We start from the raw sequence: 24,060 nt of genomic DNA, 5'->3' as shown, positions 1-24,060 counted from the left end.
AACTGAACATAAAAAATCCTTGAACGAGAGATAGAAGTACTAAAGCATGATTTCCCAATTTTTCTGCAGAACTTAACTCAAATTCCAACTTAAGGCAACATGCAGCTAGTCCTTGAATTATGCATCAATTCAAGTGAAAACTTATTTTTCGAATGAACTTCTTGTGTTTGTGTGAATGCTCTCTTACAAAGAATATCATGTAATTCGGATTAGTTTATGCCAAATCTAAGCATAGATTAGTACTAGGTCTCATAAGTTTACTTTTCATCTCTTTCTCCACTAATATAGATTAACATTTATTCAAGGATCAATAGGTCTTTATCAAGCTTGTAATGTAAGGCTAAGGTCAAGGTATGATAAAGGATATATTTAAGCTCAAATTCACCTTAAGCACTTAATCAATCTAGGATATATTAAGAGCTCAAATTTTTTTTGTATAACACCTCTAAACTTGAAGTAAACCTTCCTTTGTACAACACACTTTATTTCTTTTCTTTTCTTTTTTTTTAACCCCTAAACTTATTTTTGACAATTATAAACAAGGGGTAATTTTCCTAACAACCATCACTTTTTTTTTTTCACCTTTCTCCCTCAATTTATTCTTAGGCTCAAATCATTCCTTAGAAAGATTAAAATACTTAAAGGTGAAAGGTTCAAATTGTTGGATTTAAATAGACAGGCCAAGGGTAACATAATTGTGTAATTACAAAGAAAAGGTAAATTAGGGTCAAAAGGGGTGACTGAGGATAAATATAATAAGGTAAGCTCAAGAAGGCTCAAACGATCCAAAGATGGCCTTAATCACTTCCTATCCTAAGTGTTATTTAAGATTTCCCCTCGAGAGAGAATCAAACAAATTCTAGAATTCTTAACGTCACTATACTTTTTCATCAGCATAAACTTTCTCTAAATTACACAAAAATTCTAAGTAAAATAGTATAGTGCTCAAATTATTGGAAGTCACATTCTAAAATAAAGCTAACACAAGAATATCACATAAAATTAAATCATAACTATATGCTTCCCAAAAGTTAAGAATCAAAAGATAATTAAGATATCATCCTAGGATTAGGATAATCAGGAATGAGGTGCAACTATCTCAAAAATAAACATGCAAAACATAAATAAACATGCAAGACATATCTTAAAATAAAGCTAACTAAACATAATGAACAAAAATAAACCAACAAAAGTCTAAACCACTCCCCCACTCTTGGAACAAACATTGTTCTCAATGTGATAAAAGAAAATAAAAGAGAAAGGATAAAGATACTTCCTTAACTCCAAAGTTGTAGTCTACATGTTCTCCACATTGTCACCACCAAAATCATCATCTGAATCAGAATTTGTAGGCAACGAAGGAAATGTAGTCATATCCATCCCAATGTGTTCGGCATAGGCTCTCATCATTCATTCGATTGCCCGATTTTGCCATTCGTGACGGTCTAATCTATGATCAATGCGCTTCATCCATTGAGCAACACTATGTGTGGGAGCCGCCTAGGAAGGTGGGGGTGCGGCTTGTGAAGAACTACCAGCAACCGATGTAGATTCCTCTAATCGCTTAAGAATGCCTATAGTGATGGGAATTTTTGGTTGTTGTAGCTCCTCTTTATCTCTCCATCGCACACCAGCTCCCGCACATAATGCAATGATCAAGGAAAGAAAACCGAAACTATCTCATTTACTGTGACCCGTATGTAAGATGGCATAAGAGATAACCTTACCAACATCAATAGATTTATGCGTGACAATGGCATAAATAAGCACTGCGCGATCCCTTATGACATCATTGATATGAGTGGAAGGGAGTAACCATGCCGTTACAAAGTGTAACCAAACTTTCAACTCCTTTTTCATGGCACTCCGTTTGAATGAAACTAGCTTCTTGAATCTCCAAAGGTTGTCTCCCCTAATGTTCCTCAAACTATTCTATTTATACTAATAACTTAGCCTATACTTCCTTAAGTTGACCTAGGGTTTAATTGGGTTTAAAAGTGTAATGAGAGGCCTAAAAATCAATTGTCAATCTTTACAAGTTTCCATTCCCGGTATAGTACGTTCAGTCATTTTCAATGCAATTTTCTTTATCTTCAAAGCAGAACTAGGTAAAGTGATCTGCATAAAAGTTGTAGCTCTATCTCTTATCTTTCCAATGATCTAAGAATCACATCATTTGGATTTCTGTAGTGCAATTTAGGGCCAAAACACTAAAGCATATGCAAGCAAACTTTCGGGTCTTTCAACATCTCACTTTCCAAAATTAAGCCCAATTTCTTTTAGTTTCCACAAAAAATATAAAAACTAATAAATAGTAACCAAATTAAAAAGAATAACATAAAATTAAAATAACTCACTTAAAAATAAATTAATTATAAAAACAACTAAAATAAATAAATAATAATTAAAAATTAAGGACTTAGCTAATATTTAATAACAAAATTGGAATAAAATAATTCCACAAAATAAAATTATCAGAGAACAAATATGATTGTGTGCCTAGATGAGGATGCCTACACTAATTTGTTACTTGGAATAGGAAGTTTATGTTTGTGTGATATACGGTGAGCCACATGGTGTCAATGTGTTGGAACCCAAGGTATGCAGGACCTAGAGCAAGAGGCCTGCACATGGTATAATATGAATTATGAATTAAGGACTGTGCCAAATTGTGATGAATGGATTGCCCAATTAGGTAAATGGGCATGATATGTATTTAGGTTAATGGCATAGTGAATGAGGCGATGTTAAATATGTGAGGCCGAAGAGCCATGATTGCTTATGAATATGATGTATGCATGAATGCCCATGTATTTGTGGTTGATTTGAGGATATGCATAAGATTGTTAAGCCATGATTGATATGATTAAATATGATGAATACCCATGTGTGATTAAGGGTATGAGGGCCTATAAATTGATAATATTTTCTTTAATGATGCCTTAGAGATTTGAAGGCACTTAGAATTATACCGAGCATAGAAATGACCGAAGCTCGTTGAATTTGAATATGATTTGATATGGACATGTCGAATGTCACAAGCATGATGGCTGGACTTTTGGATGTCGAATGTCACAAGCATGATGGCTGGATTTTTGGATATGTGTTTCGTCTGACGGATGAATTTCGAACGTTGATTTAACTTGAGGTGGAGTGGAGTCCCACGCCCTGCGACTATGTGTGTGTATGCAGGGATGATGTTAAGCAAGGACAGTGGTACTAATCTCACTTGTGATTCCCGCCTGTAGTGCTTTGATGCAATTAGTAGAGATTACTCTAAGTGATGCTGACGTCAGGATATTACTCCAGTCGATGATATGATTCTCTATCAACTGTTCAAACACTGTGCGTGATCTGTTCTCCACCTATTGCTTTGTCACACGTGTGATCTGTTTATTTGCCCAGTGGCTTTGCCCTCCACATGATTTGTTTCTTCTTTGATTGGCCATCGAACGTGATTTAATGATGTCCAAAGCAAGACCAATCATTTGATTTTGTTTAACCATGATAACATGCATCGATGATGGCATGATCTGATTTGAAATATGAATATGTGGTGACCACTATGAATGATATTTGATAAAATGCTTCAGAATAAGTGATTATTTGTAAATGAGATTTAAGGTTAGGCTTAACAACTAATGTGTGCCTATGAGGCCTAATTTAATGATAGCAATTTTAAAGATAAGCCTTGAATCGGTATGATTTGATTTGAGGATATGGAATTTGGGAATTTGTGGATATGATACGCTGTTGAGATATGATCCAGCAGGACTTGATATGATAAGTTGTGCAAGTAGGATATTAGGATGATCATTGCACCTTTGAATTGGAAATGTTTGAATATAAAAGTTTTACGGCTAGATAGGCCTAAAAATATTTTATATGTAAAATATTATGTTGTGATAATATCCCTTCACTGAGTATTAAATGACTCACCTCTCTGTTGTACCATGTGTAGATATAAAAAGATATAGGGTCATATGGCAAGTGTCGTTGATTTGACGGAAACATAATTGGCATCTGATAAGTCTCCCCCCCAATGTGTCACTCCGCTAAATCTATATGGGCCTTCCACTTTCCCAGTTGGTTATTGGTAAATCTGTCTAGCACGATGTGCCATTTGAATTGTATAATGGTTGTTATGTACAAACCCGATTTGATGGCCAATGTATGGCCTTTGAATATTTGTATGGATTATGAGCCAGGGATGATCTAATATATTCAAATTTTATTATAATATTTGACTATTAATTCCCTTGGCTTGTTGTGTATGATTTTGGATTCTGAGGCTTGCTCAGATCTAGTGGGTTTGCCTGCTAGGCTTGTGCGCCAGTCACGGACCTCCGGATTTAGGTCATTACAAAGTTGGTATTAGAGATACTTTCTAAGGTGTCCTAGGTTCTCTTATGTGTGTCAACAAAGTGTCGAGATTAGTGTAGAGTCTTGCTCATAGTTTATGACTGTAGTACGAATTATAAGCAAGAGGCTACATGAACTCCCAAGTCTTTAGTAAAACCTACCCTTTGAACATTGGGATATGAATGTTGGACATGGTGTTACTCTGGTCTAGGTGAAAATGCCACATTGAGGGATGAACCATCGTTTAGAAGATTTTGGGGCAAGATGCTCTTATAGAGATGTTAACGGGAATGTGTTCTTACGACTTTTGGTCATGATGGGTGAAATTAGACTAGTAAGACCATTAGAACCAGATGGTTGGGTAAGTTGTGGCTTTGATCACTGGTAATGGCTTGGATGTTTGAAGCTATGTTATGAGGGGTATTTTGTGTTGATGTTACACTTAAAATAATTCTGGTTTGTTGGAGTGCCAAAGTGGCACAAGGAAACATGCTTGAGGTAAGGAAAGTAATAATTTAGTTGGTACGCTAGTTGATAAGGACAATTTTATGGATGTTGGACTTGATTATCAATGGTAATATGGTGTGTTATCTAAATAGGACTTTGTGTTTGACCTTGCAATCGCGAAGGCGGGCGATGCTGTGGAAAAGTGAAAGGTCTACCTCATTAGCATGATTGACTGCACCATGAAATGCATAAAGTCAATGTAGAGAGATAGATTGTGGTGTTGACAATAAAAGATGTACAATTTGATGTTTTGTGAATAATAAATATTTAGAGATGATTGCCGAACTAGGTCGTACTAAATGGCATGATAAAGGTATATGAGTATTTGATATTTAGATATGCCTAGAAGATGATTTTGGCATAGTATGAAGTGTGGAGTGTGTCGATCGAATTGATGTTTTGGAGTAGGTACTTGCGAAGGAAAGCAAGTTTTGTAAATTATGGATACATGAATGGACTATTGAAAGCTTACTAAATATGTGAGTGCATTTATGGATTTTTAAAAGCTATGAAATTGTGTGTGTATGACATGGAAGAAAATATCCCATAGGGAAATTTATTTAATTAGTGGAATATAAGTCCAGTATAGTTTAGATTAAGATCAGGACACCTTGGTAGATTTGGTGATATTAACTATTGGGACAAATGAGTTAAATTGTTATTAAGCATGATTTGAGTTTCCGAATTGTGGGGAAAAATATGGATGTTTGTTATGATGATTGTGAAGAGAATAAGGGTAATCAGTTGCAAATATGCTAAGCTACTCATGTGTGGTTTGGATGAAGGATACGAATCTTTTGGCAGATATGATAACAATGTCTATTGGGACCAATGAGCTGAAATGCTCCTGAGCATGAGTGAAATTGTTGAAGTTATGAATGGCTTGGAGAATAAGCCTTTGATTTTTAATCCTTAAATGGATTTTTCGTTAAAGATGTGAGCCACGGAGTGTCAAGTTGATGGAAAGTTACACTCAAGCTGAGTGGCTTGACTAAAGTTTGAATTTTATTTGTTATTGTCAATGATGGACATATGGAAGTGATTTTGAGTTTTGGGAGACTATGTTATTAAGTTTATGGCTCAAATTTGAAATATGTTTAGACATTCCCTGGTTTAATGATTATGGTTCGAATGAACACATCTTGGGTAAAGTATTGACAGTTTTGGCTACGAGCATGACCTTATGCCCTAAGTTTGGACCCCACCGTAGCAAATCAAGTGCTGACCTTGTGGGAAAGATGATAGCATGTATGACATGGGTTTGGTAGAACGAAGATTCCTGCTCTGTGACTTTGATATTTCATCAATGGCTTTAGTATTAGATGTCCTCTCCCATATAAAAACCTAGGAGGAGGGTGCCACAGTGTTGTGTGTTGCCCTTCCCCCATACAATACGCTAAAGCTAGAGTGTCGCGACTCCCATTCAGGTAAACCTAATTTCAAAGCTGACCTTTTTTCCTATTTTTCCCATCTTCTTTCATTTTCTAGGTTTTCTTTCTCTTTGAACCTTTATATTTTCTCTCTTTAGCCTCCACCCACTCAAAATCACTTCGAACAACACACAAATTCAGCACCAAATCACTCCTTTGCAACAAGCCAATCATTTCTACACATCCATAAACCAATTTTTTTGCTAAAAATTCAAGTAATTGATTTTTTGAAGATTTTTCTTATTAGGTTGATATGGCTTTTGGAGAAGCAATTTTGATTGTTGATTAATGGGTTAGTTATTAATTAGAGATTCTAGTATTTGTGCTTGATTTTCATTGATGTTACATTGAATATATGAGAGACTGGTTACTAGGTAGTGTGACTAGTGAAAAAAAATTCTACACTTGAATATTAATTGTGGGAGTGGAAATATTTATGCCCTAGTGATTTTGGTGGCATTATGTTGATTAATTTGCAAAGTTGCTATCTATTTTGTTGCCAATTGAGTATTAATTGCTGCACATTTGTTGAGTGTTTGATGGCACCCAAGAAGCGAGCTAGAGGTAGTGGTAGTGCAACTTGTTTTGATCGCAGTAAATTTGTTTCTGCCAAGGTGACCATAAAGCATACATAATCCCTTGTGCAAAAAGTCCCCATTCTAGAACACAACCTTGATATTTATCCCATCCATTATGGTTTTGTTCATAGGGTCATCACTAGAAGAAATGGGAGAAATTTTGTTAGCAACTTGAGGCAGCTGTACTATTTATTGTTCAAGAATTTTATGCTAACACAGCCAAACATGAAAATAGGCAAGTTTTTGTCTGAAGATGTTAGGTATGCTTTAACTATTAAACGATTAATCAATTCTATAACTTACCTAATATTGAATGTGATGATTATGGACAATTTGTGACTGGAAATATTGATTTGGATGAAGTTCTTGGAGTAATTTGTAACAAGGGTGTAAAGTGGAAAATGAATAAAGGCATACTAATGTCTTTTAAGCTAGTGCCATGAAGAATGATCACAAGCTATGGTATCATTTTTTGGCTATGAGATTACTTCCTGTGAAGCATTTAAGTGATATGAAAAGGGATAAAGCTATTTTATTGTATGCAATTGTTTCCAAAATGTCAATTAATATGGGTCAAGTGGTGTTTAATAGCATTGTTCAAGCTGCTTGTCCGCCATGTGATGGACTTTGGGTTTCATCCTTGATCAAGGCTTCGTGCAAGCAAGTGGGCGTGAGTTGGGACAAAAGTGAAGAAATATTGCATCCTAAAGCTCCTTTAAATGCAAGCATTATGAACCAATTTTATGCTCAAGACTATTCAAATGCTGGAGGAAGTTTTTCCTCAGCTGCACACCATCCAGCACTACAAAGACCACCTTTGCATTTTTCTATGTCTTAGATGATGGAAAGGCTTGAACTTCGGATGGATCATCATGCGCCATGTATGCAGTCAATTGAGCAGATGATGCAAGCCCATGCTGAGCATGTTGGCATAAACATGGACAATTTTCTTCCTTTGCCAAATGATCCCATAGTGGACTACCAGAATGAAGATGATGAGGAAGATAATTTGTAAAGGTTAACTACTAGTCAGGGGAGTGTTCCTTTTCTTTACTTTTCATAACATTAGGGATAATGTTATTTTTAAGTTGAGGGGGGGGGGGGATTTTCAGTTTTTACGCTTTGTTTTCTTTATGGTTTTAGTTTTTAAGTTAGTTAAGTTATTTATGCATGTTTTAAGAACTTGAGCTAGATTTAATTGTGCTAATTTCTTTTAATTTACCTATCCAATGATGAGAATCTAGTTATATTCTATCTTGATTCTTTAAAACATATGAATATTGGTTGAGTGTTATGTAAATTCTTATGCTAAGCTTCATTGTTAGGATGAGATTTCTACAATTTGTGCATTATTTCTTTTTTTTAGATTCATTGTACATATCTAGAGAAGGCTTATGTTAGTATAAAATTTTGAATTATGTATTGTGTTCTAAAATTTGTTTGAATCTGTCTCGAGGTGAAATCTTACACTATACATAGTTAAAGAGATGATTTAGACCATCTTTGAACCGTTTGAGCCTTTCAAGCCAACTTTGATATATATTTATCGCTAGAATTCTCCTTTGAGTCTAATGGCATCTTTTTTTTGTTTAAACACTTAATCAGTAACCTAAACCTTTATATAAATACTCTTTATTTTTGCATCCTTCATTCCAAAGTGCATTAGTGAATTTAGGAAATATAATGAGCTAGATAGTAAACAAAGTAGTAAAGATGAAAAGTGATGAAAAATACAAAAATATGATTGTATTCATCTCACTACTCAATAAAAGAAATAAGTTTGGGGTGTGAAGTTGAGAGAAAGAGTAAGGGAAGAAAAAAAAAAGAAAAAGAATGGAGTGTTGAACACAAGAAAAATTTGATGAAAAATGTGTTATGGGTCCTAGAATGACTATGTGCTTACAGTGATTTGAGCTATGTATTATTCCATATTCTACCTTGACCTTAGAAATACATTACAAGCTTAATAAAGTCCATTGATCCTTAACTTAGTATTAGTCTACTTTAGTGGAGAGAGAGTTGAAAATCAAACATATGGAATTTCAATACTAATTTGAGTTTTACATGCGTAAACTTATCTGGATTGAATGATGTTCTATGTGAAAAGATTGTACACACACAAAAATCCATATGATGATGAGCTTGCATTTGAACTGAAGCTTGATAATATTTGTGTATTGCTTAGAGTTGAGAATATGGATTAACTTTTAAGGATATAAAAGGCGATTATTGAGTTGGTGCAATTGATTTCTAGTTAAGTGTTTTCTTCATTTAAGTTATTGCATTTTAGTTTATGTTTTGCTTGAGGACTAGCAAAATCTTAAGTTTGGAAGTGTGATAACTCTGGTATATAGAGTTATGTTTTACACATTTTGGGAGCTTAAGTAGCTAGGTCTTTGAGATTTTAAGTAAGAATTTAATACATTAGTTGTTTTTCTCAATTAAATTTAATTACATGATGAATAGTTTAATTTAAGTTATTTTAGTTTAATTTCATGTTATTTTGCTTTAAATTACTTTAAGAATAGTTATTGTTGATTTTTCTTATTGTTCTTGTAAGATATTTGATGAGAAAGGTTTATTTGATGGAAAACCGCACAAATATGGTGAAGACTTCATTCATATATACTATAGTATTTCAAGGTTAACTGGAGTTACCAAAGTCAAATTGACATGATTCTTGACCCAATGGAAAGATATGAGATCGGGCTACAACTTTGATGTTTACTACTTTGCCCAATTTGGATCAGATTGAGGTGAAAATTACATGGGAAGAGGCTAGACTACTATAGTTTTGCACAAGGCAGCACATAGAATGAAGGCTACGGCACCAAGGAGGCCAAGGCTATGGCATTGAGGAGAGTGTGGTAGCAGCGTAAGTGGAATTGATGTCCCCATAATGCCACCCAAGAGTAGAAGGTCATGGTGCGAAGGAAGTAGCATCCTGGTGCCTGAGACATTTGCAAAATTAACTTCTTCTGTGGGATTTTGGAAATTAGGTTTACTTTGATCGTATTTAAGGGACTTTTTTCAAAGGTTTTGATGAGAGGATGACAAGTAACTATTTTGGAGGAAAAGGGCCAAAAACAAAGCAAGAAAGTAAGGGAATTTGAGGGAGAATTAAGATCAAAAGCTTCAACAATTAGTTTTTTTTTTCTAATTTTGTGTTTTTCTTATTTTGTTAAACTTGGATTATTTGCTAATTTTCTTTGGATGATGTTTTTATTTGATATTAGGAACTAATTTTCTTTTCTAGGATTATGGTGGATTTCAACATGTAATTCGATATTTGCTTCTCTTTTATTTACTATTAATGGGATTAGTTTTGCTTATTCAAATATGTTCTTAATGCTTTTGATTTTCTAGCCAACAATTAACTAATTTGTGAATCTAATTGAGACTCAACAAAGTAATTTTAGATTGGATTAAGGTTTGATAGTGTATGTTCACGTCACTTAGGTGATCTGTTTCGCAATTAGGGTAGACATACGCCTAAATGCCATACATAGCCAAATTAGAACACTAGCTTAATGAACCTTATTTAATTTGTTAGTATAAACATATAGTGAGCCAATTAGGGAAGATATTTGTACAAGTGTCTTAATGGAGACTTATGCATAGTTTAGATTCTAGGTTAGCAAAACCACCCATAAATGTAAATAATAAAAGCAGTTGGTGTCAGATAAAGTGTTGAATTATAATCTTAGGTTTTAATCTATTGCCTTTCTCTAATGAATTTGTAGTCTTCATTAATTAGTTTAGGTTTTTGATTAAATTTATTTTTAATTAATTGTTTAAGTAATTGAGTTACTTGAATAAGATTGATTTGTCATAATTTTAGTACTTTTTGAACAATTTGGAGCAAATCTGTATGGAATACGATTCTAGACTTACTGTTTATATTACTTGTTCGATACATATACTTGTGTGTGCAAAATCGACAACATGCACTAAAAGTTTTAGCAATCAAGTTATAAAGAAATGGAGAAAGTGGACTTTTTTGCTTAAGCCCTCATTTCATTCTAATTTCCTTGGTAGGAGAGCCATTGATCAAAATAAAGATAGTGGCAGTTGAGATATAGGCCATAATCCATGACCATTATTTATCTTTGAATCCATCTTTTTGCATTACAAAGTTTAGGTTCTCCCATGAGACACTATCAAAGGGTTTTTTGAAATCGACCATAAGGAAGAATCCACCGCTTTTGCTCTTTCGCATCGAATCAACCATTTCATTTGCTATAAAAGCCCAATCTAATAATTGTCAGCCTTGGATGAAAGTGAATTGATTAATGGCCACCACTTTATTGATAACAAATTGTAGGCACTGATAACTCTATGTTGTAAAATTATTTTGTCACTATTTAAGCATTAAAAGCGGCTAAGTCTTTAAGTTTTGATATGAATTAGTCTCGTTTTAAAAGTTTATATTAATTTTCGTTTTAAATATTTAGGTAGTTTGTTTTTAGTTAATTTTAGGTTGATTAGGTATCTTTTAATGAGCATAGTAATGTGCTTTTTGTGCTGTTGTAGGTGCTTGTTTGAAGGAGTTCAAATCAAAAAAAGAAAGAAAAATTTGGACTCGAAACAAAACATTGGGCGTCATGACCATGGCTGAATGGGCTCTGTGGCGTCGTAAAGAGAGGAATGTTGAAAGAGTTTGAGATTTCTATTTGAATTACTTAAGGGAAAAGGGAAATCTATTTAAGATTTCTCCCAAAAAAAACAGCCACATCAGCATTGTGCCATTGCAACATTATGTCACATCATTTCTATTAGTGCCATGACTGTTTGGTCAAAATACCACATTCACATACTTAACGGTCAAATTTAATAGTATTAGAGTTAAAGACTAAAATTAATAAATTGACAAAATAGAGAGACCCAATTCACACAAATTATTGTATAAAGACTAAATCTATACTTTTTATATAGTACATGGACTAACTACATAATTTAACCAATCTCAAACTATCCTAATTGGATACAGCCAAATATAAGGAGAACGGCTGGCCATCCTCCACTTGAAAACTGACTTTGTAGACATCTCATCAAGGCTGCCAATTCACTCACGTTGCAAATCAGATTTGGATTTGAAATTGAGACTCCACCTAACTTATATAAAAGTAAAAATAAATGTAAAATATCTTAAATTGTGTCTAATTACTAATTGAATTAGATATGAATTTTATCAAAATAAGTTTTTACGTTTTAATGGTTTTATTGATTGGACTTCATGTCTCTTTCCTAATAATAAATTACTTATAAATTTAACAAACAAAAAAATTTATTTATTTATACTTCAAAATTAAATTTTAAAAAAAATATGTAGAAGTAAATATTTATGTACAAAGCATGTAATCAAGAATGCTAGTATAATTAAAACATGATAAGATATTTATTAAACTACATATTTATAAAAATATACTTGAAACGCTCTTCAGTAATAGCTTTCAGTAACTTTTTGTTTTATATTTTAATTTAAAATAACATGAAGTCAAAATTTAAAAAAATGTACTATTAAAAGTTAAATTAGGACAATATATTACGAGACAAAGAGAGTATTATTATTAACTCTAGTATTAATACCGACTTAATACATTTTATCATAAACATAAATTAACCTCCCCATATTTTATTCTTTTCTCTTTCCTTTTTTTTCTCCCTTTCCCTACCTCACAGACTAAAAGGGACAACAATGCCGGAGGGATTGCAATACGCAAGCCCATGATTGCAATCAATACATAACGGCAGAAAAGGCAAAAGTCGGCTTATCAATATATACTCCATATTACTCAGCTAAGAAGCAAATTATTTATTCACAAGGTTGGAAAGAGGTTGTGAAGATAGACCCAGTAAGGACATATCCAGTCTCAAACAAAGGCAACCTTTAACAGAAACATCCAAGTAACAGCAAGAACTGCTACTTTGAATAAATTCATAACAAACTTATAGCTACTGCTTCCCAACAACTCTCAATCCATTTATCGCATGCAATAATCGAGAAGATAAAGACAAAATCTCACAAGTAAATAAATGAAAATTGATTAACATAGGTAATACGATTTGAATGGATAGGCAATATTTGTCTCGCCAACCGCTTTTAAATGAACATCATGAGTCTGCAAAATAGGACATGATATTATTTTAGTGCAATAATGTGAAAATTCTTCAAATTTTGTTGAAAAGAAAAGACATTAGTTCTTGAATTTAAATCGAACAAGGTTTTCATTTAAAATTTAAATTTAATTATACTTATGATTATAATTGAAATTATATATAAATGTAATTTATCACTTTTATATACTTTCTAATAATAAAATGGAGTAAACTCCACATTATCGCTTGTGGTATAACTTTTTCTCATATAACATCTTGAGGTTATATTTTAGCATATAAACAATGTTTTTAAGTTCTATTCCTAAAAGGATAACCGAGTTGAAGTTTCAGTTAGATTTTTGTAAACAGACAAATATAACTTTTGTTTTAATCTTTTTGTATTTAATTTAAAAAAATTTTCAGCCAAAATTTTTCATTTGCTTCATAGTTGGTCTAAAAATAGCATCATATAAAGAGAAGAAATGATTTTCTTTTTTTCTATCAATATTTTCAGTTTCATTATGTTAAGTCCCATAAAGAATACAATTCATACAAATATTCCACAATTTTGACAAAGTTTGTATTCTAATTCAAACTCCATATCTCTCTGCATTTTCCTTTTCCTTCAACATATACAGGAAAAGGAACAGAGTAGCTAAGAATGGAGGGGCACACGAGAAGAATGTGTCTACTTACAAAAAAACTAATTAAAACTTTAACACTATTAATCTTTTTGAGAAAACGACTAAAACAGAAAGTTTTATATAAAAAAAAAATAACCTCGTGATGTTATATGAAAAAAGATTGCACCATAAAGAGTGTACGTGGAGTTTATTGAATAAAATATTATGATAAGTTAATATTTAACCAAATTATTCTTTCACATCAGAATGAGTTATCAATGATGTAGCAAATATATATTATATTAGTTCATAATTGCGATGAGAAGTACTGTTTATAATTGCATAAATTTATATGTAAAGTTTAATTTATGTTCTTTTAATGAAGACCCCGAAGAAAAGCATTTGTACTAGAAACATGAAAAAAGTTCATTGTGAGCAATTTTCTCTTGTTGGTTGCATTATATGAAGTCGTCAGAGCAATACTAAAAATAATGGTAATAAAAGAGGCAAGAGGCAAATCATTTATTCATAAAGCTGAAAGACTACGAAGCTGGGCTGTGAAGACACACCCTTTAAGCATCTCCACCCTCAAACAAGACACTGACTACATAGGCATAGCATTACAACACTGGGCTGGGAACCACATACTTAACTTTTATTTAGTGGAAAGTAACGACCGGCTAGTATTGCTGCTTTGGACGTACACTTCGTACATTAAACTTAAAATTAATGCTTCGCGTTAACAACTTGTTTTATTGTCTTACTTGCTTTCTTAAACATCCATGCCCATTCATTGTCACTGAGAGCCAAACGTATTTGTCCATCATCATCTGAATGTCTTCCAATATCGCTGCATAAAGTTGTGCACGAATCACAGACAGAAGGACAGAACCTGAATTTGTAACCGAGTACTCCGGCCTTCTCAATCTTAAACCAACTGCACAAAGTGTTAGGACCAGGTTCACCTTTAACCCCATCAGTTGTCACCCACCATTTGCCTGCCGAGTTGTCATAATTGTCAAGCCTCCACACAGTTGACGTTGAGCAGAGTCTGTCTCTGATGGGAACGAACTCTATGTTTACATCAGTAGATACGCGGACAACATCATCTTTGCTATCCGCATTTGAAAAGATTACAGGAGTACCATTGTCAAGGTCGGATCGTCTTTGGACAACAATTTCTGGGCAGCTTTGACCTGTAGCCCTTCCTAGGGCTAGCCCTCCACCCCCAGCACCCGATATCGATGACAAGACGTAATATTGAACCCCAGTTTGGAGCTCATCACCATCAGTGTCAAGCACAGGAGAGTTTGCAGCGTTGGCTACCCCAAAGAAATATGATTTTGATGTGAAGGCGAAGAGGAGTAAAACTACGGCTGTTGCGGTCTTCATGGTTAAGTGAAATGTTGCTGGATAAGTGTTGATTTGGATGCCGGTTACTTGCTTTGATACTTCAATTTATAGAGGCTGGAAGCCATGCATTATCGTTTCATATTCATAATTCATCCCAAGGCTGGGCCAGCTTCTTTTCTATTTTTTTTTTAAGTTAGGACAAGCATGCATCAGCTTACTACGTGGACATGTATATGTCCATTTTGCTTTGTTGTACTGGTTGGTAAGTGCATAATGTATATGTTTATGATGTGTTGCAATGCATGTAACTTGTTTTAACACTTGTCTTTATGTGTAACAGGTGTTTATCATGCATTATTTTTATTTATACAATATGCTTATGAAGCAACGAAGCAAAAACGATAAGTCCGAAGTTCATTCAATTGCATGGTTATGAGATGAAGTCCAAAATCGATAGCAATGATAGACATACGGACGAAAATCGTAAGTCAGAAAATGTTAAAAGAGTTTGTGACCACGTGCTAGTTACCACTAAAGGAAAAACAGATGCCTTAGTAACATTGCTTTTAGCTCTGAACAGCAACGTGATTTACTTTATTTGAGATGCCTTGCTACTATATATCAATCCTTTATTTTTTAATATAAAATAATTAAAAAGACTAGATGAAGCTTGATAAATAAATCAAAGAGCCTACCAAGCCTACTCACTATCACTTTATAATCGCCCAGTTTGAAATATCAGACAAAAATTATTTGACGTGATAAAATTTAAATAAGATGAGAGGACTGTGTCTCACTTGTTGTTTTCCATCGGTACATCATGAGTTTGCAAATATGATATGGCATTTTTCGTATGTAATAATGTGAAAAATTTTAAAATTACCTTTAAAATAAAAAATCAGTTTTACAATTTATAACTTAAAAATTTTCAATTTGATTATATATACTTTATGGTTGATCTTAAGATATTAATCATATAAAGAAAAATTTATCCTTTTGATTTTATGATTCTGGAGAGCTTCGGAGTATAACAAAAACATGCTTCTAGGCCAAAAATGCAGTCCAGAAATTGAGCCAAAATTTCTTGAAGATCCCATTAATGTTGATTTTTTTTTATATTTGAGTCACTCATTTCTATAATTGATAAAGATAACTGAGAGAGAAGAAAATCAGCAAAGCAATGATAACATTTCTGAAGCTTATAAGAATGGTAGGCTAAACAAGTGATCACAAGGTAAAAGGTATAAAAATAAAATAAATTTTAGAGAAAAAATTATAATAAAGTACACTTTTTCAAGGAATATATTCTTTTTTAGTCTTAAATATTATCAAGCAAAATATATTCTACTTGAAATGATTGGAGGTAAATATATTATGCATTTGATATACAATATGATCAAAATGTTACACTTAATCAATTAATTATTATTATTACGTGCAAGTTCAGGAGTTCAATCGCTCGATATGAAATGGAGTCGTCACTAATCTTCTTTGATAAGGTGTGATTGATCACCTATTTGAGTTTATTTCTTTAAAATATTACTTAAACTTATTTTAAGTTCATTTTAACGAAATAGGCTCCGGTTTACAAAATAATGTATCAATTCGATAATACGATTACGCCCAAAGAAGGTATTAGCACCCCCACGATATCTGTTCAAATAATGATGCCAATTAATCATGTGTTATTTTTACTTAATCTTAATTCTTGATTTTTATCCCATTTTCCTTAATCATAATTTATTGTTTGATTTTTATTTTTGATTTTATTTATGATTTTAAGTTTATTATTTGATTTATTTGTATAATGTGTACATTATGTAATTATGAAATATATAATATAAATTTCAACAAAATGTCAAACAAAATGTCAAATAGAAATAGAAAAATATAACATACGTGGCAGGTAATATAAGGTTTTGTCGATTTTGTTTTGTCATCATTGGTCTTGTCATGTTCGTCAAAAAATGCACAAGTTTTGTAATGATAATAATGAGAGGCAATTGAGATACAAGATAAACGCATGGACAAAAAAAATTGTCGATATTGCTTATAATTTATTAATTTTGTGAGAATAGATTATATCTGATAATTTTAGACACAATATGATAATATAACACTAAAAGGTATGAAAATAAATAGATATAACTTTAGTTTTATCATATTGTCGTAACATGCGGTCTTGGAACCCAACCGCTAGATATGGGAAAAATTAAGAGTTATCACTAACTTTTTTTTTTATATGTGATTGACCATCTATTAACTCGATTTTAATCGAAGAGATCTTAAATTAATTTTAAGTTCGTCGAGAGAATGTTAAACTGGTCTACGATTTTAGGACTGGGTTCGGGAGTACGGTTACGTCCGAGAAAGAATTAGCACTCCCTTGACGTCCGTTCCACGAACGGTATCATTTAATTATAGATTATCCTATTGGAACCCTAATTCTTAAATTTATTATGTTTTCTTAATTATTATTCATTTGTTTTATCCCCTATTTTATTAAAATATTTTTATCTAGCTTTATGAGTGTGACGTGTAAATGATGCATTCGTGAAATGCATGGTATAAAATTCAAATAATATCGGATGAAAAACCTTTTGTTAAGGATATTTTCCGGATCTGCCTATTATGCTGCTGGGATCCAAGGATATTCTATCACTTAGAAAATTATCCTAGAAACTTGTCTTCGCAAATTTAACAAATAAATCTCATCTTCAGGGTAATTGTACGCGTTTTAGCAAAAATAGAATTTCTGTAAATGCAGACCTATTACGAGCCAAAGCCATTTCATTAAATATATTCTCCAAACCCTCCCACCGTACTAGTGGGACCTGATGATATCTTTTCACCTAGGAAACTTTCTGAAGAAAACTCGCCTTCACAAGATTCTTCGAAAACTCCCATCATCGGGACTTATACTCATATACATAAATATCTATATGCCATGATATTTACGACGTAATAATGATGAGTGATGTACTTATGAAATTCATTATTTTGCTTCTAAATCCTCCTATATTTTCTTTGTTATTTCCTTAAAATTCTCTCTTTTTTATCGTTTTTCGTTATAAATATGTATGTTAGAATTACATATTTTCCTATGTTATTTTGGTGTATATCTATTTTAATATTTTCTTTTTACCCAAACTCTATAGTCTTTAAGTAAGATATCTTATTTCATAGTTGTATATATTTTGATTCGACTTCTTTCTCTTTTTGTTATCTATCCTATTCCCTTCTTATAACACTTAAAAATTTATTATTATATATATTTTATATAACTAAATATTTAACTTTTATCCTTTAAGTGTATTCACTATTATGAATTTCCTATCATTGAATATTTTATTTTTTATTTATTTATTTCACGAGTATTATATTTTTTCAAAATTTTATATTTATCTTTTGACACCTTAAATGAATATATGTCATTTGTTCTTTTATATTTATTATATTTATATTTATATATTGACTAATTTATTATATAATAATTTTTGTTTATTAAAAATTAAGAATATCATAATTTCAAAATTATGACCTTCCCATCCTACTGATGGAGTCTTAATTTAAATCCTGAACCTAGGAAAATTCCTTCGAAATTGTCACTCCTCGTGTTCCGGATGAACATCCCATCATTGGTACAACTTATACATTATTCCTATAGTTAATATTATGGTATTTTAAGATTCAATTTTCTAAGGTAGATTCTAATACATGATTTATTATAATTATCATTTGACTAACTTTACTAATTTGTAATGTTTAACATCAAATGTTTCCCTCCTCATTTTTTAACCTACATCAAAGTTCCTTGTGACTAAATATTATATCCTATTATTACATAAATGTATATTTTATCTTATTCTAAGACATATTTTCTATTCATTTCCTTTTGTAATATTCCCTTTTCCTTTTTATACTCATTCACTAAACATATTTTTATAATCTAATGTATATACATATTTTACATATTCCTTTATATATTTTTGCCCAAGTATACCCTACCAACAACTCAATAATTTCCAATATTTATTTTATTTAATCTATCTATATTTTTAGCCAATCATCTATTTACTTCATTCATTTATATTTTTTATCTCTATTTATCTCTCTCGATCTATCACTATAAACAAATTTCATTTGACAATTTATTTTCTGATTTGCATATATGCTTCACTTACCTAAGTTTAAATACCTTTAATGAATATTCTCCAACATTTAAATTCTTTTCATACCTAAACATTTTTTATTATTATTTTTATACATATATATAGTTTATACTCTTCTATTTGTATTATTTTCCTAAACCTAAAAATAATATCTAAGAATTTTAGAACATTATGCTAAAATAATCTAAAACTAATCCTACATAATTAGACAATAATCCTAAGGACAACTAAAATGAACTAGCCAAAACCACAAAAGATCTAAGGAAAATGGTAAAAGGTTTACGTTTCTAGGCTAAGTTGACCTAAACAGCCAGCCCGCTTCAATCAATCCGCTTCCTCTGCGACCTGCAGATCCTCTTCCTAAAACGTACCGGTTTGGTGCACAAACCACTGCCCTTCCAACTCTCAAAGCTACGTCGTTTGGGACCAAATCCAACCTCCTTAAAATTGTGCCGTTTTACCCCTACCTAACCCTAGTATATAAACTTTCTTTTGTCTCTTCTCTTCCCATTTTCCTTTGTTTTAGTTTTTGTCAAGCCCGACCTTATAAAGTACTTGCCATGTCCTTCATGTGATTGACAATATGCTTGCATACTTGGAAAGCCCCGAAAAATCGTCAAAAGTCGATATTGTACCAAATGGTACTATTAAGTTGAATTAAGCCTCGAACTAGTCTAAATAGAGATCTTAAGATGAAATTGAGAATTTTAAAACCCCAAAATGACTTAAAATGATGATTTGGAGTTCGAGGGCTGAATCAGAGTCAATTTGGAATTTTCATGTTCTAGGGGCAAAATGGTAATTTTGTCACTCGATGACAAAATGGGAATTTTTAGAAAAGATTTTGATCACATTTGACTCATTGGAGTATGATTTGAGTTTGAGAGGTGAAAATTTTAAATTTTGACATTTTTGGAGTCCTAGGGGCAAAACGGTAATTTTACGAGTTTATAGGGGCAAAGTTGGAATTTTGGAATTTTACACCACCTAACACTTGTCATGCCCATGGATTTCAGCCATTAACATTTTACATTGTGGATAATTGAAACATTTTATGTGGTGGAGAGAGATTGCTTAATGGATAAGTATTACACATGGACCAATGGAAACATGCCATGTGTCAAGCTTGGATTATTCTAGAATTTCCTTGTAAAATCTATTTAAAACTCTCTTAGTCTCACCCACATGGCCAGTCAAAGCATGAAGTGAAGAGGAAAGGAAAGAACACAAACCCTAGGTGGGAAAATTGAAGAAAAAAGTGTGGGATTTCAAGCGATTAAGCTAATAAAGGTAAAATTTTGTGATTTTATCTTGTGATTTACATTACCCATGTTGTCTTTTTCATTTTCCATGCTTAGAATGTGAGACCTTGACCTTTATAGACTCATAGATAGAAATATACGCGGTATCCCTAATCAAGGGTAATTTTCGTCATTTTCTCAATAAGCCCATAAAAGTAAGTTTTAAACAATATTATGGCTTAAGTAGGCCTAAAGCATAAATGAATGATGAAAATATGGGTGAAATGACAAGGAAATAAAAATTTTGATGATTTTCATGTTCTAGGGGCAAAATGGTAATTTTGTCACCCGAGGACAAAATGGGAATTTTTGGAATTTTACACCACCTGACACTTGTCATGCCCATGGATTTCAGCCATTAACATTTTACATTGTGGATAATTGAAACATTTTATGTGGTGGAGAGAGATTGCTTAATGGATAAGTATTACACATGGACCAATGGAAACATGCCATGTGTCAAGCTTGGATTATTCTAGAATTTCCTTGTAAAATCTATTTAAAACTCTCTTAGTCTCACCCATATGGCTGGCCAAAGCATGAAGTGAAAAGGAAAGGAAAGAACACAAACCCTAGGTGGGAAAATTGAAGAAAAAGTGTGGGATTTCAAGGGATTAAGCTAATAAAGGTAAAATTTTGTGATTTTATCTTGTGATTTACACTACCCATGCTTTCTTTTTCATTTTTCATGCTTAGAACTCAAGTTTGCATGATGAACCCATGCTGGCCGAATTTGAGAGGAGAGGTTTTGAGCATTGATTTTGCTAGATTTCAAGCTAATTAAGTGTTTTTGGTTGTTTGGTAATGGAAAGTATGAAAATCTAGCAAGGAATCACTTTGTTCTTCACAAACCCACAAGAGGCCAAATTTTCTAGGGAGGATATTGAGGCTGAAATTGATGATATTTCATGATATTTTGGTGGTTTTTAATGATTGGTGAGGCTAGAAATTTAATGGGAAATTTTAGCATGAAAATCTGAATTTTTACCTAATGTATAGACATGTTCGATTTATGGTTCGGACTGATAAATTGAATCATATTCATAGTCATTGAGGTATTTTAAGTATAATTGGAGTGTAGAAAGTGAAAGAAATCGATTTAGAGTTAAATTGGAGGTTTTAGCCAATTACACCGAGAATAGTGCAAATTAGGTCGAATACCATATTTAAACGGCAATTCGGACATTTTGCATCACATTTCGTGCATTCATATAGATTTATAGAGCCTGAAATAGTTTATGATAAATTGGCACAATTTATTGAAATTCGTGTCACGTATGATGTATAGGTAGTGAGCCCTCTAACAAGGGTAAAAAGAGTGTGCTCGAAGATCGGGAATAGGAGTATATCGAACTCCTAGTACTGTGAGTAACCTTACTATCGTCTTAATTATCTAGAGTGGTTTTTATCCGATTTTGTGATTTTATAAAAAATGAGTTTAAATGGTAAATTTTTAGGTTTTATAAACAAAATGGGTTTAAATAAAATGATTTCATAAAATTTTTTTAAAATTGAATGATGACTTTGCAAATAGAGTAATTGGAGACCATTTGATGTATTGTGAATTTATGGTTCTAATTGATTGGCTTATGACAATATTGCCATGAATGGCTGAATTGGTATTTGTGTTGAAATGTATAAATTATTGTTTGCCTTGATAGGCTGGATAATGATAAAATTGTCATATCATGCTATTGAATTTTTATTGTATGGTGGGTTTAGCTTACTGCAGTGGGCGGGTTTCCGTGGACCAGCCTATTAGAGGGCCACTGTAAACCCCGTTATATTCATACCTCAGTTTGAGAGGCGCGGATGGATAACTCCTGAGGTTAACACTTTTAGAGTTCACTTCACGTCAAACCACCACGTGAGGGGGAACTCGGCCAACGTCAAGGAACGACTATGTTTTCAAAATAAAAACATGATTTATGCGTACATAACTTTTTAACAGCCTTGGCGGACTCGGTTTGGGATAACCCTCGGCCAAGGTATCCCTGATAACTGGGTATGAGAATGATTTTGGCACGAGCCAAAGTTTTAAGATACTCATAAGCCATGTTAATTACTCGATTTATATGAATTGATTTTATTTGGTTGAAACAAGTTGAAAGGTGATGAATTTCAATATGTTAAACTGTTTTATTTGTCTCCATTTACTAGACTTTAAATGGTTTATATGGTATCTGTTTACTCACCGGGATTTTATAATCTCACCACCCTCATTTTCAACCATTTCAGGCCCAAGGTAGCTTGTTGATAGCAGATATCGTCAAGGATTATAGTTGGCTTTACTACTCCAAAAACTGTAGGTTTATTGCCTTTGTGCACTTTTGTTCCTTGTGCGCCCACGAGTCACTGTAAAGTAAATTTCATACCCCGGTTATCTGTATTATAGTACGTATGAATTTATTTAGCTTTTACATTACAAAAATTATTTATCGATCACTCCATAAATATTGTTTTACAAGAAATTAGAATATTTTATTGAATATTTTTATTTTATTCAAATGATTGCAATATCATTTTTAATAAATGTTTTAGACACTCAAATTTATTTTAAATCATGAAATATGTGTTTTCCACTCATCTACTACATCTTTAGTCGGGTTCGGAAAATTTTAAGAAAAAATGACGAAAACGCCCCTGTGAGGCGAAAATTATTTTTCCACGATTTTGAAAGGGAAAAAGCTTAAAATTCTTCAAAAACGAGGTTTGGCGATGATTACTCATAGGGGAGATGAAAAAAAATGGTACTAAAGCCTTGCGGGGTTCCGATTGGCACTCCGGGTAACGAATGTCTACTGGGATGTCGCGGTGGTTGTCACGGGCTCGAGGGGAGTACCGGGTCGTGACAGTTTTTCTCTCTAGCTGGCATCTTCCCTGTCGTAACGTGCGAGTCGAAGAACCAGACCGTTAGACGTGATGAAAACACTAAGAGTCGCCACCAATCTTTTTTCTAGGTGTGATTGGTCACCTATTAACTCGATTCTAGTTGACGAAATCTTAAATTAATTTTAAGCCCGTCGAGAAAAACATAAACTGGTCTACGTATTTTAAGACTAGGTTCGGGAGTGCGATTACGCTCAGGGAAGGATTAGCACCCCCGTGACGCCTGTTCCATGAACGGTACCATTTGATTTTAGATTATCTTATTGAGGCCTCGATCCCTAAATTTATTGTCACGACCCGGAACTCCCCTCGAGCCCGTGACAACCGTCGCGGTGCCCCGATGGGCACTCATCTCCCGGAATACCAACCGAAACCCCACAAGGCTTAATATCAGTTTCGCATTCCCCCCAATCAGTAACCGTTGCCAAATTTTATGTTCTAAAGGATTTTGAGCTATTTCCAACTTAAAACTGATAAAATAAAATTTTTTGTCTCACAAGGGCATTTTGGTCATTTTCCACTAAAAATTTTGAAACCAGTTAAAAATGTAGTAAACAAGTACCAATCACATAATTCACAATTAAAAATAAGTTTAGGCATCTAAAACCTTTATCTAAAATGAAATTGTAAACATTTGAATATAATAAGAAGATAAAACAAATATTCAATAAAATATTTTATTCTCTTATAAATAGAAATTTTGGAGTTATGCGTAAATATTTTTTGGAACGCAAAAACAAAATAAA

At 32.7% G+C, this 24,060-nt stretch overlaps 1 protein-coding gene and 1 long non-coding RNA gene across 2 annotated transcripts; one reads left to right on the top strand and one right to left on the bottom strand.

The window, feature by feature from the left end:
• Positions 1-14,092: 14,092 nt before the first annotated feature.
• On the bottom strand, positions 14,093-15,157 carry LOC18604292 (21 kDa seed protein). The gene has a single exon (XM_007036681.2). It carries the CDS (start codon positions 14,989-14,991, stop codon positions 14,326-14,328), a length of 666 nt encoding a protein of 221 aa, XP_007036743.1. The 5' UTR covers positions 14,992-15,157; the 3' UTR covers positions 14,093-14,325.
• Positions 15,158-20,377: 5,220 nt separating this feature from the next.
• Positions 20,378-22,856, top strand: LOC108663858. Its single transcript, XR_001929959.1, has 3 exons — positions 20,378-20,414; positions 21,714-21,789; positions 22,664-22,856. It is a non-coding gene; the product is annotated as an uncharacterized LOC108663858 (long non-coding RNA).
• The last annotated feature ends 1,204 nt before the right edge of the window (positions 22,857-24,060 follow it).

Source organism: Theobroma cacao, unplaced genomic scaffold, assembly GCF_000208745.1.
Source record: "Theobroma cacao cultivar B97-61/B2 unplaced genomic scaffold, Criollo_cocoa_genome_V2, whole genome shotgun sequence".
Taxonomy (NCBI): domain Eukaryota; kingdom Viridiplantae; phylum Streptophyta; class Magnoliopsida; order Malvales; family Malvaceae; genus Theobroma; species Theobroma cacao.
The sequence above is the reverse complement of the archived record's forward strand: the minus strand, read 5'-3'. Positions and strand labels throughout refer to the sequence as shown.

Bases quoted from the DNA above. Each gene is read 5' to 3' on its own strand.
- LOC18604292 (XM_007036681.2), bottom strand. From the start codon at position 14,991: ATGAAGACCGCAACAGCCGTAGTTTTACTCCTCTTCGCCTTCACATCA.